General features: G+C 53.4%; 1 protein-coding gene across 12 annotated transcripts in view; it reads left to right on the forward strand.

Annotated features, from left to right (window-relative positions):
* FAM234A (family with sequence similarity 234 member A) overlaps positions 1–18665 on the forward strand; it is a 38433-nt gene that overhangs the window by 15848 nt on the left and 3920 nt on the right. For 3 of the 12 annotated variants that reach the window (XR_008514355.1, XR_008514357.1, XM_054533252.1), the window contains exons 2-13: positions 998–1103; positions 5896–6196; positions 11872–11988; positions 12361–12552; positions 13980–14110; positions 14644–14776; positions 14975–15104; positions 15803–15943; positions 16240–16315; positions 16553–16708; positions 17150–17252; positions 17347–17444. Coding sequence is in view for 10 of the 12 variants with exons in the window: in XM_054533252.1 (XP_054389227.1) it covers positions 5929–6196; positions 11872–11988; positions 12361–12552; positions 13980–14110; positions 14644–14776; positions 14975–15104; positions 15803–15943; positions 16240–16315; positions 16553–16708; positions 17150–17252; positions 17347–17444 (1545 nt within the window). In the remaining 2 variants the exon portion in view is untranslated. Of the gene's footprint in view, positions 1–997; positions 1104–5298; positions 5396–5843; positions 6197–11871; positions 11989–12360; positions 12553–13979; positions 14111–14643; positions 14777–14974; positions 15105–15802; positions 15944–16239; positions 16316–16552; positions 16709–17149; positions 17253–17346; positions 18593–18665 lie in introns of those variants that run through there. The other 9 variants (XM_054533251.1, XM_063717446.1, XM_024233302.2 and 6 more) reach the window with 6 other exon arrangements.

Below are 18665 nucleotides of genomic sequence, written 5' to 3' on the forward strand. Positions count from 1 at the left end.
ACCATGCTTCCCCTCTTGAGCCTGGGAGCCACAAGATGAAAGGAGATTTACCCTTTTATACTTCTTAAGTTTTGTGGGTTTTTTTGAAACAGGATCCTGTTCTGTTGCCCAGGCTGGAGTGCAGTGGCCTGGCCATGGCTCACTGCAGCCTCGACCTCCCGGGCTCAAGCAATCCTCCTGCCTCAGCCTCCTGAGTAGTTGGGACTATAGGTGCCCACCACCACACCTGGCTGATTTTTGTATTTTTGGGTAGAGATGAAGTGTCCCCATGTTGCCCAGGCTGGTCTCAAACTCCTAGGCTCAAGCGACCCACCTGTGTCAGCCCCACAAAGTGCTGGGATTACAGGTGTGAGGCACTGCACCCGGCCCTTTTAAATGTTGGATATATTTATTACTGATTTTTTAAAATTATAAATCCAAACTACATTCATAGTAATTGTCTTGCGGGGTCCTTTGGTCATAGCTTAGATATTAGAAGAATGATTAAGAAAGGGAGTGATGTAATTTACTAGCTTGAGGTCTGCATTTGGATTGACTTCACTAAGCTTGCTGTGAAGTCCAAGGAACAGAAAACCCAGAACACAGGCCGGGCGGCATCTTCAGAGGAAGAGGCCCTTTCCTCTTTGCCTTGCTTGCTTCCAGGCTGGCTGTGGGGGGATGCAGTCTCCCCTTGAGGGTCAGGAGATGTCTGGCCATCATCTGCTAGTTAGAGTGGGATGAACCGAACAAGGGCAGACTTCTCAGTCTGTTCTTCTCTGCTTGGCTGCACCCTGGAATCAGCTGGAGAGTGCCAGCAGCCGCTCCTGACTGGGACCCCACACCCAGAGTGGCCAATTTAGTCCTTCTGGGGTGTGGCATCAGGATTGTGAAAGCACCCAAGTTATTTTCATGTGGAGCCACCACTGAGAGTCATGTCTTTGGGAGGATCTAAGTTCCTGACCTGACACCTTCGCAGGCTGCCTGAGCTGCGCTTGACAAGTGGCTTTATGATCCCTAGGTCCACCTGGGCTTGCGAAGGCACAGATTCCCTGTCCACAGCTCACGACCAGATGCACCAGCAGGAGCCCACATCGAGCGCATCCTCCGGGCACTCCCACGACCAGGTAGGTCAGGACTCGTGGGCCCATGGATGGATGGGTCGTGTTTTCAGATTCCTGGTGGTGGCGACTGATGCCCCCTCCTTGAGTAGTGCTTTCCTGCATGTTTTCTTTGATGCTCTGGCTCCCACCAGATGAGGACAGCTGAGACTCAGAGCTCGAATTTCTTGGCTGCAATTTTAAAGCTCTTAAGATTAAAGCCATAAAGATAGAAATCCAGAATTGTAGCATTCGGGTTCTTACTTCATTTTCTTTCCTTTGCCAAAGGAATCTATGTTTTATTTATTTATTTATTTATTTATTTATTTATTTTAATTTTTTTTTTAGACGGAGTCTCGCTCTGTCGCCCAGGCTGGAGTGCAGTGGTGTGATCTCGGCTCACTGCAAGCTCCGCCTCCCGGGTTCACGCCATTCTCCTGCTGCAGCCTCCTATAGGCGCACGCCGCCACACCCAGCTAATTTTTTGTATTTTCAGTAGACACGGGGTTTCAATGTGTTAGCCAGGATGGTCTCGATCTCCTGACCTCATGATCCTCCCACCTCGGCCTCTCAAAGTGCTGGGATTACAGGCGTGAGCCACCGCGCCCAGGCAGGAATCTATGTTTTAAACATTTCACACATCCCTCCCTTGGGGACATGGTGGCTAGATTTGCTGAACAAATGTCCGTCTCCTCTTCTTCAAGCCCTGGCCCCAGCCCCTCAGGCCCTGGCAATGAGACACTCCTACGTTCTGTTGCTGGCTTTTTCCCTAGTTACCTTTTCTAGACATCCCATGCCCTGCCTTCCCCACCCCCATGCCAGCTGCTTGGGTTTAATGAGGTCCTTGGTCATGACTCATTGTTTGATTTTCCGTGGTCTGACTCATTGCCTTTGATAAGCACACCTTTTCTGACTTCCAAGATGTTAAAACTTAAGCCTCAGCACCTAGGAGAATGCACACATTTTTTCTTATTGTGGCAAAATACACATAACATAAAATTTGCCGTTAGTAACGTTTGGTATAATCACAGCATTTTGTAACCGTCACCACTATTTTCATCATCCCACAAAGAAACCCCACGGCCCATAGCAGTCACTCCCAACTCTCCCTGTTCCGCACCTGGCACCCACAAGTCTACTCCCTGCCTCTGTGGATTTGCCTGTTCTGGGCGTTTCACACCACAGGTGAGCTTCGTGTCCCAGTCATTGCATTTAGCATAATTTTATAATGTGTCAGAATTTTAGTTTTTACCATGGCTGAAAAACACACCACTGCATTATGGTGTAATTGTATTATGGATAGGCCACATTTTGTTTATCCATTCATATGTTTTGTTTTGTTTTGTTTTGTTTTGTTTTTGAGAAGGAGTCTCCCTCTATTGCCCAGGCTGGAGTGCAATGATGCAATCTTGGCTCACTGCAACCTCCACCTCCCGGGTTCAAGCAATTCTCCTGCCTCAGCCTCCCGAGTAGCTGGGATTACAGGCGCCCGCCACCATGCCCGGCTAGTATTTTTGTATTTTTAGTAGAGATGGCTTTCACCATATTGGCCAGGCTGGTCTCAAACTCCTGACCTCGTGATCCTCCCGCCTTGGCCTCTCAAAGTGTTGGGATCACAGGCGTGAGCCACTGCGCCCGGCCGATACGTTCATACGTTGTTGGACATCTGGGTTGTTTCTACGTTTTGGCTGTTGTTAATAATGAACCAATATGAACATTTATTTACAAGTTTTTGTTTGAGCCTCTGCAGTGGGGTTTTTTTTGTTGTTGTTGTTGTTTTTTTTTTTTTGAGATGGGGTCTTGCTCTGTCACCCAGGTGGGAGTGCAGTGGCATGATCTCAGCTCACTGCAGCCTCCACCCCCCTGGGCTCTAGTGATCTTCCTACCCCAGCCTCCGGGTAGCTGGGACCACAGGCGAGCGCCACCATACCCAGCTAATTTTTTTGGTATTTTTAGTAGAGACAGAGTCTCGCCACGTTGCCCAGGCTGGTCTCAAACTCCTGAGGTCAAGCACTCCACTCACTCGGCCTCCCAAAGTACTGCGATTACAGGCATAAGCCACCATGCCTAGCCAGGCTTTTTTTTTTTTTTTTTATAAGATGGGGTCTTGGCCGGGCGTGGTGGCTCACGCCTGTAATCCCAGCAGTTTCGGAGGCCAGTGCGGGTGGATCACGAGGTCAGGAGATCGAGACCATCCTGGCTAACATGGTGAAACCCCGTCTCTACTAAAAATACAGAAAATTAGCCAGGCATGCTGGCGGACGCCTATAGTCCCAGCTATTCGGGAGGCTGAGGCAGGAGAATGGCGTGAACGGGGGAGGCAGAGCTTGCAGTGAGCCGAGATCACGCCACTGCACTCCAGCCTGGGCAACAGAATGAGAAAAAAAAAAAGAGAGAGATGGGGTCTCACTCTGTTGCCCAGGCTAGAGTGCGGTGGCATGATCAGAGCTCACTGCAGCCTTGAGCAATCCTCAAGGGATCCTCCTGCTTTGGCCTCCCAAAGTACTGGCATTACAGGCATGAGCCACCGTGCTGGCCATGTCTCTGTTTTTCTGTGGGTTTTTTTTGGTTTTTTTTTGGAGATAGAGTCTTGCTGTCACCCAAGCTGGAGTGCAGTGGCGCGATCTTGGCTCACTACAACCTCTGCCTCCCAGGTTCAAGCCATTCTCTTGCCTCAGCCTCCCGAGTAGCTGGGACTACAGGCACCCACCACCACGCCCAGCTAATTTTTGTATTTTTAGTAGAGACAGGGTTTTCACCATGTTGTCCTGGATGGTCTCAATCTCTTGACCTTGGGATCTGCCTTCCTCGGCCTCTCAAAAGTGCTGGGATTACAGCCGTGAGCCACTGTGCCCAGCCAGCAAGTCTCTGTTTTTAATTCTTGTGGGTGTCTACCTAGGACTGGACTTGCTGGAGAGTATGGTAGTTCTGTTTAACTTTTTGAGGATCTGCCAGACTGTTTTCACAGCAGCTGCATCATTTTACAGTCCCACCAGCAATGTACGATGTTCTGATTTCTCCATATCCTCACCCAGATTCGTCGTTTTTCCCTTTTAAAATTAAAGCCATTCTAGTGTCATACACAGGTTATTAAGTGAATTACTTTTATTAGATAATTAGGAAAAGACAAAGTCCAAGTGAACAGTTTAAAACAAAAGCCAGCAGTCCCTTATCTTTGTGTCTCCCTGACCCTTCCCCAGAGGGTGCGGCTTTCAGCTCAGCTTTTCCTCGCGCTCCCTCACTACCTCCGCACGCCCTCTTTCACCCCTCCCTTTGCTGTGAACTGTTGACTTCCTTTTTGGGTAGGTGAAGGTTTTACCTCAAATCTGCATGATCATGTCCAGTCTCTCAGTATGATATGTTAGGACATCGGTTTGGTTGTTTAAAAGGGACCAAAATAACAAAAATCTTGCCTGAGACAAAATGGAAGTTTGTTTTTTCCTCGTTTTATACAGTCAAAGCAGCTCAGGCTGGGTGGTGCTGGTTGGCAGATATCAGGGGCCCTGTGCCTTTCCCTTCTTCAAATGTGTTTTCCGTTTTGGTTTCTAAGACAGCAACTGCCGGTTTCCCCACCACATCCACCCCCGGTCCGGCCAGCAGGAACCAGGCCAAGGAGAGGGCATGTTTTTCCCCTCAGAATCGGGGCTCAGAAGTTACTCCCAGCACCGAGCTCGCTCAACACAGCTGTCCCCTGTCCTCCCCTGCAGACTTCTGTTTGAATATATTTTATTTTATTTTTTTCTAGTTAGTCTGTGCTTATCCATGAACATATTTTATTAATAATAATTAGGTAGTGTTTGAATGTTTACTGTGTATCAGATGATCTTATAAGTACTTTAATAAGTACTTATAATTTAATGCATTTAATTTTTTTTTTTTTTGAGCCAGAGCCTCACTCTGTCGCCCAGGCTGGAGTGCAGTGGCGTGATCTCGGCTCACTGCAAGCTCCGCCTCCCGGGTTCACGCCATTCTCCTGCCTCAGCCTCCCAAGTAGCTGGAGACTACAGGTGCCCGCCACCATGCCCTGCTAATTTTTTGTATTTTTAGTAGAGACGGGGTTTCACCATGTTAGCCAGGATGGTCTCGATCTCCTGACCTCATGATCCGCCCGCCTTGGCCTCCCCAAGTACTGGGATTACAGGTGTGAGCCACCACGCCCAGCTGCATTTAATTATTTAATCCTTAGAACAGGCTTCTAAAGTAGATATTGTTTCTTTTACAGATAAGGAAACTGAGGCACAGTTCAGTCAAAGCACACGTCCTGGTCACACAGCTAGGGAGGTGCAAGGCTGCCCGCCCAGAGCCCATCTTCACCCCGGGTACTTTGAATTTTGGGTCTGTGGCCCTCCAGGGAGTCCATGTGTGCGCACCTGGGTCACCTTTTCCATCTGTGCTTGAGGCTGGTGGAAGGTGGCTCAGATATGCTCAGAGGCTGAGTGGGTGGGGCTTAGTTAACATGCTGGGTGTGGGTTTCAGCGTCCTCAGCCCTGGCCCAGCACTGCCCTGGAGCTCATTCAGCATTTCCTGGGTTCGGCAGGCAGGAAGCACCAGTGTGTTCTGGATGAAAATAGTTCCTGCCTGCTGGCTCTACACAGCTAATTTGCCTTTCCACATTAATTAGAGACTTCTTAAGTATAATCTGTTAAGACTGACACCCTAAACATTTATTTAGCTTTTATTTCCTGGGCTGATGGCCCATAGTTACAGCTGCAGCCAGCTCCCCAGCTCCCCAAGAAGCTGATGCCAGCAGACCCCTCTGTGCTGCAGCTTTGTGCCATGGGACTGCTGGCCTCGCCGACCTCTTGCTTTATCGACACAGTGACCAGGAGTTAAACTTTGGGATGTGCCCGTGATGTTGGACCACAAGGACTTAGAAGCCGAAATCCACCCCTTGAAAAATGAAGAAAGAAAATCGCAGGAAAATCTGGGAAATGCATCAAAAAATGAGGATAACGTGAAAAGCGCGCCTCCACAGTCCCGGCTTTCCCGGTGCCGAGCGGCGGCGTTTTTTCTTTCATTGTTTCTCTGCCTTTTCGTGGTGTTCATCGTCTCATTCGTCATCCCATGTCCAGACCGGCCAGCGTCACAGCGAATGTGGAGGATAGACTACAGTGCCGCTGGTGAGCCTCGGCTTCCCCGCCCCGTGGTGTCCAAAGCAGCTCTTCCCAGGGGATGGGGCGGAGGGGGCAGAACTGTGTCTGTGAGTCTAGAAGTGGCCTTTAAACAGTGAATCAACCCCAAGTGGCTGCCAGTTCTATGTCCAAGGTTTTTCTGGAGTTTTAGGGGGCGATAGAGCAACCTTTTTATTTTTGAGACGGAGTTTCGCTCTTGTTGCCCAGGCTGGAGTGCAATGGCACAGTCTCAGCTCACTGCTACTTCTGCCTCTGGAGTTCAAGCGATTCTACTGCCTCAGCCTCCCAAATAGCTGGGATTACAGGCGTGCAGTACCACGCCCAGCTAATTTTGTATTTTTAGTAGAGATAGGGTTTCTCCATGTTGGTCAGGCTGGTTTCAAACTCCTGACCTCAGGTGATCCACCCACCTTGGCCTCCCAAAGTGCTGGGATTAGAGGCATGAGCCACTGTGCCCGGCCGAGCAGCCTTTAAGTAAACATGGAAACGCTGCCAGGGAAGCACTGTGGCTCACTCTTGGTTCTCCCTTTTTTTTTTTTTTTTTTTTTTTTTTGAGGCAGAGTTTCACTATTGTTGCCCAGGCTGGAGTGCAATGGTGCCATCTCAGCTCACCGCAACCTCCGCCTCCTGGGTTCAAGCAGTTCTCCCGCCTCAGCCTCCCAAGTAGCTGGGATTACAGGCATGTGTCACCACGCCTGGCTAATTTTGTATTTTTAGTAGAGATAGGATTTCTCCATGTTAGTCAGGCTGGTCTTGAACTCCTGACCTCAGGTGATCTGCCCACTTCGACTTCCCAAAGTGCTGGGATTACAGGCATGAGCCACCACATCCGGCCTCAGTTCTCCCCCTCCTTTTTTTTTTTTTTTTTTTTAGACGGAGTCTCCCTCTGTGGCCCAGGCTGGAGTGCAGTGGCACAATCTTGGCTCGCTGCAAGCTCCGCCTCCCGGGTTCACGCCATTCTCCTGCCTCAGCCTCCTGAGTAGCTGGGACTACAGGCGCCCGCCACCACGCCCGGCTAATTTTTTGTATTTTTAGTAGAGACGGGGTTTCACGGTGTTAGCGAGGATGGTCTCGATCGCCTGACCTCGTGGTCTGCCTGCCTCAGCCTCCCAAAGTGCTGGGATTACAGGCGTGAGCCACCGCACCCAGCCAGTTCTCCGTTTTTTAGGAAGGATGAGTTGGGTAAATAAACAAAAGTAGCCCGTTTGGGTATTTTTCTAAATTAAAAAATTTAATGAAACAGAGCTTCTGGGTGAAAGATAGAGAGAAGGCTGTCATAAAATGTAAAAAACATGCACCAGCTCGTATGGTCCAGTCTTGTTAGGGTGACCCAGCTCACATCCTGGTTAGTGAAAGGAAAGCACGCATTCATTCCTGTCTCCTGACCTTGCAATTCTGGAGTCTTGGCCGTTATGAAAAGCAATGGAATCAACCTTAGTCAGGACATTCTGCTTCTAGGAGAACAGCAGCTGCAGTCACCCACGTCAGTGGGCGTGAGCACTGACAGCCTCAGTGTTTCCTGGCAGAGAATTCAGGGCTTCTCCAATGCCATCAATAGGGTTTCTTATTGAAACCTCACTTAGGGTCAGTTTGTGTTCAAAAAAATTTTTTTTTTTTGAGACGGAGTCTCGCTCTGTCGCCCAGGCTGGAGTGCAGTTGGCGCGATCTTGGCTCACTGCAAGCTCTGCCTCTTGGGTTCATGCCATTCTGCTGCCTCAGCCTCCCGAGTAGCTGGGATTACAGACACCTGCCACCACGCCTGTCTACTTTTTTGTATTTTTTAGTAGAGACAGGGTTTCACCATGTTAGCCAGGATGGTCTCCATCTCCTGACCTCGTGATCCGCCTATGCCACCACGCCCGGCTAATATTTATATTTTTAGTAGAGACCGGGTTTCACCATGTTGGTCAGGCTGGTCTCGAACTCCTGACCTGGTGATCCGCCTGCCTCGGCCTCCCAAAGCGCTGGGATTACAGGCGTGAGCCACTGCACCTGGCTGGTCTTGAACTCTTGATCTCGTGATCCACCCACCTTGACGTCCCAACGTGCTGGGATTATAGGTGTGAGCCACAGCGCCTGGCCCTAATTTTGTATTTTTGGTAAAGATGGGGTTTTACCATGTTAGCCAGGCTGCTCTTGAACTCCTGATTTTAAGTGATCCTCCTCCCTCAGCCTCCCAACGTGCTGGGATTATAGGCGTAAGTCACCACACCTGGCCCAATTCAGTGATTTGTAGGCAATTGGGAGAGTTATGTAGTTGTCAGTACAATTCCGTTTTAGAATATTTCCATCATCCCTAAAAGATTCCTCAAGAGGCTGGGCACAGACCGCATCTGTACAAAAAATACAAAAATCAGCCAGGCGTGGTGGCATGCAGCTGGGGTCCCAGCTACTTGGGAGGCTGAGGTAGGAGTATCACTTACACCTGGAAGGTTGAGGCTGCAGTGAGCTGTGATCGGGCCACTGCACTCCAGCCTGGGTGACAGAGGGAGACCCTGTCTCAAAAAAAGAAAATTCCTCATTACCTTTGCCATCACTCCCTGTTCCCTCATCTCCTAGCCCTGGGCAACCTAGTCTCCTGTCTCCAAAGATTAGTCTTTTTTTTTTTTTTAGACGGAGTTTTGCTCTTGTTGCCCGGGCTGGAGTGCAACGGCACAATCTCCGCTCATCACAACCGCCACCTCCCAGGTTCAAGTGATTCTCTTGCCCCAGCCTCCCGAGTAGCTGGGATTGCAGGCATGCATCACCACGCCCAGCTAATTTTGTATTTTTAGTACAGATGGGGTTTCTCCGTGTTGGTCAGGCTGGTCTTGAACTCCCGACCTCAGGTGATCCACCCGCTTAAGTCTCCCAAAGTGCTGGGATTACCAGTGTGAGCCACCACGCCTGGCCTCTAGACATTTCTTAGAAGTGAAATCATACAGTATGTAAGTGAAGGAGTGTGACTTCCTTCACTTAGCGTGATGTTTTGCCGTTCCTTTGTGTCGTGGTCTGCCTGTGTCTTTCCGTTGCTGAGCAGGGCTCCTGGGAGGGTTGGCTGACGATCACCTGGATGGCTCTCAGTTGAGACTCTTATGAGTAATTCTGCCGTGAACATTCACGTGCAGATCTTCGTGTGGATATGTTTTCATTTCTCTTGGGTAGATTGCTAGGAGTGGAATTGCTGAACCATACGGTAAGTTTATGTTTAACTTTCTGAGGAGCTGACAAGCTGTTTTCTAAAGCGACTGCACCATTTGACCATTTTCCATTCCTACTGCAATGCTGAGGAGGCCTTTAGTTTCTTGTTATTGTCTGTCTTTTTATTACACTCATGCTAGTGGGTGTGAATTAGAATCTCCCAGTGACTGAAAATGTTGGGTCCCTCTTTTCATGTGAGTTTTAGCCATTCTTGTATCTTCTTTGGTGAATGTCTGTTATTGCAGTCTTTTGCCCATTTTTAAAAATTAAAAATAATTTATTTTTATTTATTTATTTATTTTTGAGATGGAGTTTTGCTCTTCTACCCCAGGCTGGAGAGTGCAATGGCGCAATCGTGGCTCACTGCAACCTCTGCCTCCCAGGTTCAAGCGATTCTCCTGCCTCAGCCTCCCAAGTAGCTGGGATTACAGGCACAGGCTACCATGCCTGGCTAATTTTTTTTTTTTTTTTTTGAGACAGAGTTTCTCTCTTGTTGCCCAGGCTGGAGTGCAATGGCCCGATCTCGGCTCACCACAATCTCCGCCTCCCGGATTCAAGTGATTCTCCTGCCTCAGCCTCCTGAGTAGCTGAAACTACAGGCATGTGCCACCACACCCGGCTAATTTTGTATTTTTAGTAGAAACGTGGTTTCTCCATGTTGGTCAGGCTGGTCTTGAATTCCCGACCTTAGGTGATGCGCCTGCCTCAGCATCCCAAAGTGCTGGGATTACAGGCGCGTGCCACCACGCTCGGCCATAACTTTTGTATTTTTAGTAGAGGCGTGGTTTCACCATGTTGGCCAGACTGATCTCAAACTCCTGACCTCAAGTGATCTGCCTGCCTTGGCTTCCCAAAGTGCTAGGACTACCCGTGTTAGCCACCACGCCCGGCCTTTTCACTCTCTTGATAGTGTCCTTTGATGCATAAAAGCTTTTAGTTTCAATGAAGTCTATTTTTTCTTTCCTGTGCTTTTTTTTTTTTTTTTTTTTGGAGACAGTCTTGCTCTGTCATCCAGGCTGGAGTGCAGTGGCGTGATCTCAGCTCACTGAGACGGGGTTTCGCCATATTGGCCAGGCTGGTCTCAAACTCCTGACCTCAGGTGATCCACCTGCCTCGGCCTCCCATAGTGCTGGGATTACAGGCGTGAGCCACCACACTCGGCCTCCTGTGCTTTTGTATCAAAGAAACCATCACCAGATCCCTTGTCATGAACATTTTTCCCTGTTTTTTTTCTAAGAGTTTTATAATTTTAGCTCTTATGTTTAGGTCTTTTATTCATTTTGAGTTCATTTTTATGCATGACGTAAAGATCCAACTTCATGCTGGGCGCAGTGGCTCACACCTGTAATCCCAGCAGTTTCAGAGGCTGAGACAGGAGGATCACTTGAGGCCTGGAGTTCAAGGCCAGCCTGGGCAACGTAGCCAGACCCTGTCTCTAAAATAAGGGGGGGTGGGGTTCAACTTTATTCTTTTTTTTTTTTTTTTTTTTTTGAGATGGAGTCTTGCTCTGTCGCCCAGGCTGGAGTGCAGTGGCTCAATCTCAACTGACTGTAGCCTCCACCTCCTGGGTTCAGGCAATTCTCCTGCCTTAGCCTCCCGAGTAGCTGGAACTATAGGCGCCCGCCACCACGCCTGGCTAATTTCTGTATTTTTAGTAGAGAAAGGGTTTCACCATATTAGCCAGGCTTGTCTTGGACTCCTGACCTTATGATCCACCCGCCTCGGCCTCCTAAAGTGCTAGGATTATAGGCGTGAGCCACCTCGCCCGGCCTATTTTTTTTGTTTTTGTTTTGTTTTGTTTTTTGAGATGGACTCTCGCTCTGTCGGCCAGGCTGGAGTACAGTGGTGCAATCTCGCTCGCTGCAACCTCTGCCTCCTGGGTTCAAACGATTCTCGTGCCTCAGCCTCCCAAGTAGCTGGGATTACAGGCAGGTGCCACCACACCCAGCTAATTTTTTGTATTTTTAGTAGAGATAGAGTTTCACACTTTGGCACGGATGGTCTCAATCTCCTGACCTCGTTATCTGCCCTCCTCGGCCTCCCAAAGTGCTGGGATTACAGGCGTGAGCCACCTCGCCCGGCCAACTTCACTCTTTTGGTGTTTGATTTTAGGGCATAAAGTTTATCACTTGAGTCCTTGAATGAAAGGAAGTGTAAACCCTGAGGAGTGTGCAGTGTGGACTGTCTAGATGCCCCCTGGTCTAGGGAGGGATTTATCCCTGAACAGAAGGTGCCAGAACATCCATTCTTAATGCCCAGATGTCCTGCTTGTTCCTTTCTGAAGGTTAACACTGGGCATTAGTGTCCACCCTCTGGTGTTCAGGAAGGAAATACTCATCCTAGTGAGGAAGAAGCCACTGTCCTCATTGGGTGCCCTCACAGTGGCAGGTTCCATGGAGCAGAGAAGTAGGTCGTGCTGGACCTGATCGTTCCTGGAAACCAGGCATGGCCCGCGGAGTATAGTCTGTGGTTTTCTCTTTCAGTTATCTATGACTTTCTGGCTGTGGATGATATAAACAGGGACAGGATCCAAGATGTTCTTTTTCTTTATAAAAACACCAACAGCAGCAACAATTTCAACCGATCCTGTGTGGACGAAGGTAATTTCATTTTATATGAAAAAGGAGGAGCTCCCTGTAGAAGGAGGAATCGTTGTTTTGGGTCACCCTCTCACTTTCAGTGTTTGAGGGAAGCAGATGGTGGTGGTTCTGGAACCCATCTCGTCATCCTTCCCGGCAGGACCAGAAAGAGGCCTGGAAGCCCGGTCCCAGCACCGCCCTGGCCACTGAGCCCCCGTGGGGTCAGCATTAGAGCCCTGGGAGCCTGCAAGATAAAGGAGATCCGCCTGGGAGGGAGGGGCTGTGGCCTAGGAGAGGTGTGAGGAAGACAGACCTGGAAGAGCACATGCTGGGGCTGGCCGGCCTGCCTGCCCAGATGCTGCAACAGTGAGGTGCCGGTGTCTCTCCCTACAGGCTTTTCCTCTCCCTGCACCTTTGCAGCTGCTGTGTCGGGGGCCAACGGCAGCACGCTCTGGGAGAGACCTGTGGCCCAAGACGTGGCCCTCATGGAGTGTGCTGTGTCCCAGCCAAGAGGCAGTGAGGTACCTTCTGCCTGCGTCCTTGTGGGCAGACCCAGTTCTTTCATTGCAGTCGACTTGTTCACAGGTAGGCCAGCCAGGCGGCGGGGTTCTCACCGAGGGCCTCTCACCTGAGCCGCCTCACCCTGAGGGCCAGTGCCAGGAGGCCCCGACGAGGCTCAGCCCTGTGATCTTGAGGGTGGCTGGATGGGAAGGAAGGTTATGGGGAGAACCTCCAAGTGAGGCTGCAAGCGTGTGGAAGGCACGCGCCTCGGCTGCCTTCAGCTGCACTGTGTCTGTTACCTCCCGTTACACCTTGCTGGTGGGCTGTAACACACACGGGCAGTCCGATGTCACCTGCTGTGGGGTAGCAGAGAGGAGGAGCGGCTTGGCCGCCGGCTGCTCCTGGGGTGTCATTGGTGGCAGTGCCCAGGGCGAGCCCAGAACATGAACCTGCACTCAGCCCGTCAGGGGAGATCGGGGCCTGTCAGTGCCCCTAACCCTGAGGGTACAGGTCTCCGAGCCCCAGCGGAGCCAGCCTCGTGGAAGCACGAGGGAAAGAATGCGTGGTGCGCGGGGCCGTGTGTGTGTGTGTGTGTGCTCCTTGCACCTCGTCGCAGTCTGGAAGAATTCTGTGCCTAAAGAATGCGTGGTGCGCGGGGCCGTGTGTGTGTGGCGGGGGGGGCCTCCGTGTGTGTGTGTGTGTGTGTGTGTGTGTGTGTGTGTGTGTGTGTGTGTGTGTGTGTGTGTGTGTGTGTGTGTGTGTGTGTGTGTGTGTGTGTGTGTGTGTGCGCGCGCGCGCTCCTTGCACCTCGTCGCGGTCTGGAAGATTCTGTGCCTAGATTTGGTGAATGTTCATATTTCCCTTACAAGCTGTCATTTTAAGGATATGGAGGAGAATAAAGAGCAGGCTGAAAACATTTTAAGAATCAAGGAATCTGTCTTTAAAAAAAGGTCTGGATGAGATTGTATGTGCGTAAGGAGTTGCACTGGGACCTGTGGTCAGTAGATCCACCTCCGAGCGCACACCTCCATTCTTGCCTTCTATGTGGAGGGCAGAGGAAGGGGCCACTCAGCTGGGGCCTGCATGGCACCAAGGGCACGCCTGCAACCCCAGCAGGAGGCAGGGGCTTCGAGAGGTGGGTGAGGTCAGGTTTCATCCACTCGGCCGGGAGGGTCAGCATTGGCCCTAGATGTTCTAGGATACACAGATAGGAGAAAAAGAAGGGGGAACTCTGTGGTTCCCAGGAATGAGGCTGTCAGCGTTTGGCGTATCGCCACCGAATCTCCATACACGGGCAGGACATGTGTCCGCCACCTCTGCGTGCTGCTCCTTTACGAGCACCAGAGTGCCACCCTCCCCTCCTGTTGGCATCTGCTCTGAGTACGCGGTGAGCCGTGAGGTCACGAGGGTGACGCCTCAACAGGAGCCTGCCTGTCACAGGCCATGCAGTTGTCAGGCTGCTGTTGAAGGGGACTCAGGGCCACGTTCCGTGACCGTGTGCTTGATTTTAGGGGAAACCCTGTGGAACCACAGCAGCAGCTTCAGCGGGAATGCGTCCATCCTGAGCCCTCTGCTGCAGGTGCCTGATGTGGACGGCGATGGGGCCCCAGACCTGCTGGTTCTCACCCAGGAGCAGGAGGAGGTACAGCCCAGCCTGGCTCTCCTCCCAAGTCACAAGGCCACCTGTCACACGGCCCTGCTCTGCCTCCCCATCTGCTGCCACTTCCCAGACAGGATTCGGGTCTGACCACTTGTCGGGGACTCGCCCAGAGCCCCAAGTTCCCAACTCCCATAGACCCATCATACTCAGGGGGCTCCACCTCTACCAGGCAGCTTTGGGGCCTCCCCAAGAACGGTGGAGTACACACTTCCCATTTGTGCTGTTGCAGTGTTGGGGGTGAAGCTCTGAGGGCTGGGAGCACCTGCGAGGCACTGGGGCTGCCCTGCCTGCCTCACGTGCCCCGTGCAGTGTGGAGGCACTGACCATAGTGTCAGACTCTCTGATGTCAGCGCCTCTTTCCTCAAAACCAAGAGCCTGTGGGCCCCTTACCCTTCCACATCTCCCGTTGTAGAGTGCCCCGCCCCCAGGCTCAGGTCCCTCTCTTCCTGGGCCCTGTGTCATTGCAGCCCTGGGCTCAGGTCCCTCTCTTCCTATGTCATCCTATGTCATTGCAGGTTAGTGGCCACCTCTACTCCGGCAGCACCGGGCACCAGATTGGCCTCAGAGGCAGCCTCGGTGTGGACGGAGAAAGTGGCTTCCTCCTTCACGTCACCAGGACAGGTGCCCACTACATCCTCTTTCCCTGCGGTACGTTGTTTCTGCCACATCCCTGGCCGGCCTCACTCGCGGAGCATGACTGCCCTGCGGCTCCTCAGGTCCTGCTTCTGCTCTCGAGGTGCTGGAGTCAGGAAGCTCAGGGGCCTGGCTCCACGTGGCACTGCGTGCTCCTGGTCCGGGTTCACAGTGTGACCCTGGTGACCTCGAGCCCTTCTGTGTTTTGAATAGCAAGCTCCCTCTGCGGCTGCTCTGTGAAGGGTCTCTACGAGAAGGTGACCGGGAGTGACGGCCCGTTCAAGAATGACCCACACTGGGAGAGCATGCTCAATGCCACCACCCGCAGGATGCTTTCCCACAGGTGGGTCCGGGCCGCCGCCTTTCTCCACGCAGAGCGCCCACCCCATGGCTCAGCTCCCCTGCCTCAGTGTTCGGACAATCTGTGTGGAGCCCAGAGCAGCCCCACAGGCAGGGAGGTGCTGGGGGTACCGCAAGGTCACCCTGGGCTCAGATGTGAGAAATGGTCAAATAAAAGCCGAGTAAAGAGAAGAGAGGTTCCCGACACTGTGCCTGTCTGTCTCCACGGAAAGTGGGGGTCTTTCTTCTCTTTTCTGTCTTTTTTTTTTTTTTTTTTTAAGATGGAGTCTTGCCCTGTCCCCCAGGCTGGAGTGCAGTGGTGCGATCTCGGTTCACTGCAACCTCCGCCTCCTGGGTTCAAGTGATTCTCCTGCCTCAGCCTCCTGAGTAGCTGGGATTACAGGCACGCACCTCCACGCCCAGCTAATTTTTGCATTTTTAGTAGAGACGGGGTTTCACCATGTTGGTCAGGCTGGTCTCGAACTTCTGACCTCATGATCCACCCGCCTCGGCCTCCCAAAGTGCTGGAATTACAGGCGTGAGCCACCGCGCCCAGCTCTTCTCTTTTCAAGCTGTAGAACTGAGAAACAGGTTATGGGGGCCTGAGAGGAGCACCCTGAGACGGGCGGTGCCAGAGCCTCCACTGGGTGTCTGAGGCCGCCCCGGGCACCCGGCGCCTCTTTCTCCCACTCTCCTGTCTAGCTCTGGAGCAGTGCGCTACCTGATGCATGTCCCAGGGAACGCCGGTGCAGATGTGCTCCTTGTGGGCTCAGAGGCCTTCGTGCTGCTGGACGGGCAGGAGCTGACGCCTCGCTGGACACCCAAGGCAGCCCATGTCCTAAGGTACGGGGTCTCCCCAAGGACCGCGCAGGTGCTGCACCCCTTCCCGGCACCCCGGGCACATCCCGTTGGCTGGTGAGGAGACAGCGCTGGGGGTGGGGCCGGAGGCCGTGTGCTGCTGCCCGGGCCTCTTGCCTGTCTTTGGTACTGCCTCTTGCCCCGGACGTCAGCTCTGTGTCCTGGGCCCTGGTCCAGATGTGGCCATGGGAGACTAAGGGGCGGACCTGTTCCTGAGTGCTTCCTTCATCTCAGTCTCCTCACTGAGACCCCTCGTGAGCGCTTCCTCCATATTGTTCCAGAAAACCCATCTTCGGCCGCTACAAACCAGACACCTTGGCTGTAGTCGTTGAAAACGGAACTGGCACCGACAGACAGGTTCGTACTTCCTTCGGAGGTGGCACCTTTGTTCTTAGCTGAGGATAGACTGGTCTGAAAGCAGACGGGGCTGCGGCCCAGGAGGCTGCTGCCCTCAGAGCTGCTGAGAAGGTTCTGCCTCCCTCAGAGCATCTGCCTCCAGGGCTGGCATGGCTGAGGGCACGTGTGCCTGTGCAAGCCTCCAGGTTTTCCCGGTAGCCCCCACGTTGGCCCCCACAGTGTCCCCTCCCTCCCCAGATCCTGTTCCTGGACCTTGGCACTGGAGCCGTCCTGTGTAGCGTAGCCCTCCCGAGCCTCCCTGGGGGTCCACTGTCCGCCAGCCTGCCGACCGCAGACCACCGCTCAGCCTTCTTCTTCTGGGGCCTCCACGAGCTGGGGAGCACCCGCGAGACGGTACGGGAGCCACCCTCAGAGTAGACATGGTGGGAGCCGGGGCAGAGACCCAGGCTGGAGCTGCACCGGGGAGTGCCCAGAAGCTCATCGGTGCCTGGGCAACCTCACATAAGTTGAAGTCCAGTGACAGTCAGGATGAGGTGGTGCAAGCTGAGGCAAAGTGACCTTAGAGGAGTCCAGCGAGAAGGGGCTGATGGCCTTCGGTGGATAGGGGAGCACACGGCCATGCCCTGAAGGGAGTGGCTGCCGGCAAGGACCAGTGTCAGGACCAGGTGGGGCGGGAGGACCTGGGAGGTGGCCACAGAGCTGGGGGCTGGCGTTTGGGGGACCCAGATAGGGCCCCTAGCGGACATAGAGCTCCAGGCACGGTCACTCTGACAGCAGTGTCCTGTGGGAGTGCTCAGTGAAGGGCGTGGGGCCCATTGCTGGTTCTCGCTCCAGGAGACCGGGGAGGCCCGGCACAGTCTGTACATGTTCCACCCCACCCTGCCACGCGTGCTGCTGGAGCTGGCCAATGTCTCTACCCACATTGTCGCCTTCGACGGTGAGTGCGGCCTCGGCCAGGGACCCGGGTGTTCCACGGGGTCTGCCCTGGCTGGTCCTGAGTTGCCCTGACAGCTGTGTCCCCCACCCTGCAGCCGTCCTGTTTGAGCCAAGCCGCCACGCCGCCTACATCCTTCTGACAGGCCCGGCAGACTCAGAGGCACCCGGCCTGGTCTCTGTGATCAAGCACAAGGTGCGGGACCTTGTCCCAAGCAGCAGGGTGGTCCGCCTGGGTGAGGGTGGGCCAGACAGTGACCAGGCCATCAGGGACCGGTTCTCCCGGCTGCGGTACCAGAGTGAGGCGTAGAGGCACGCCAGCCAGAGCCTGTGGAGAGACTCCGCCTGCTGACACTAAACGTCCTGGGAAGTGGGCCCTTCCCTGGGTCTCTGCACTGACTCCCCCACTCCTGACCCTTACAAGTCCTCCATGATCACACCAGGGACCTGCATGGGTGAGGGGACACCCTGGGCCTCTCTCCCGCCCAGCATCCTCCCTAAGTCCCCACACAGGGCCTCACTCTGCACCCCACGAGGGTCCCGCTCACACCAGGCGGTCTTCATAGTGGTCTCCCTGGGCCACCTTGGGCAGAGTTGGGTCGTGCAGCACCCCGTCCTTACCCGGTGCCCTCTCCTTGCCAGCTTCTCCCCAGGCCAGAGTGGCCAGCGCGTAGAAGGAGCCAGGGTGTCCCCGGGACAGGCCGTCCCCCACTCCATCCTGTAGAAGTCCATTCCCCTTTTCCCTCCTGTGCTCTGTCCCCCAAAGGAGTCATGGAACTCAGGGTACCGGGCCTCAACGGGAACCTGAGACAGCTCCAGCTTCGCAGCCCTTCCCGGAGCTATAAGGGGATCCTCTAGCATGGGCGGTGTGACTTGGTTCCTTTGACCAGGTCCTGTGAGGAAGCCTGGAGCAAGGGTCTCCCCCAGCAGGATGGGTGGGGCCTGCTCTGGAGCTGAGCCCATGGCTGCTCACAGGTGTCCTTAGTGGCGTTGCAGCTGTGTACTGGCTGCATGTGCTGTGAATATCCCAAGGAACTGGCTGTGGAATGCGTGTTTGGGTCAGTCTGTGCCCTCTCAGTAGACACTGGAGCTGCTCTATCCCTGAAGAGGCCCCGTGCCCCAGGCATGGCAAGCGCCTGCCTCTCCCCTTCCGGTGCTCACACGCCCCCGCCATGTCACCCAATGCAGGACTCACCTCTGTGCCTTGCTGCTCCTGAGGCCCAAGGGCAGCCATGGTGCTCGGGTCGCCCAGGCCACAGAGCCTGAGCTTCGTAGCCAAAGCAGCCTGATGACCCACCCACCAAGGAAGAAAGCAGAATAAACATTTTTGCACTGCCTGAAAAACCCCGGTGGTCAGGCGTGAGCCTAGCGTGTGTGCGTCTGCCTGTCTCTCTGCTCCCTAAGTAGTCAAATGGAT

The sequence above is a fragment of the Pongo abelii genome, chromosome 18, assembly GCF_028885655.2.
Source record: "Pongo abelii isolate AG06213 chromosome 18, NHGRI_mPonAbe1-v2.0_pri, whole genome shotgun sequence".
NCBI classification, from domain to species: domain Eukaryota; kingdom Metazoa; phylum Chordata; class Mammalia; order Primates; family Hominidae; genus Pongo; species Pongo abelii.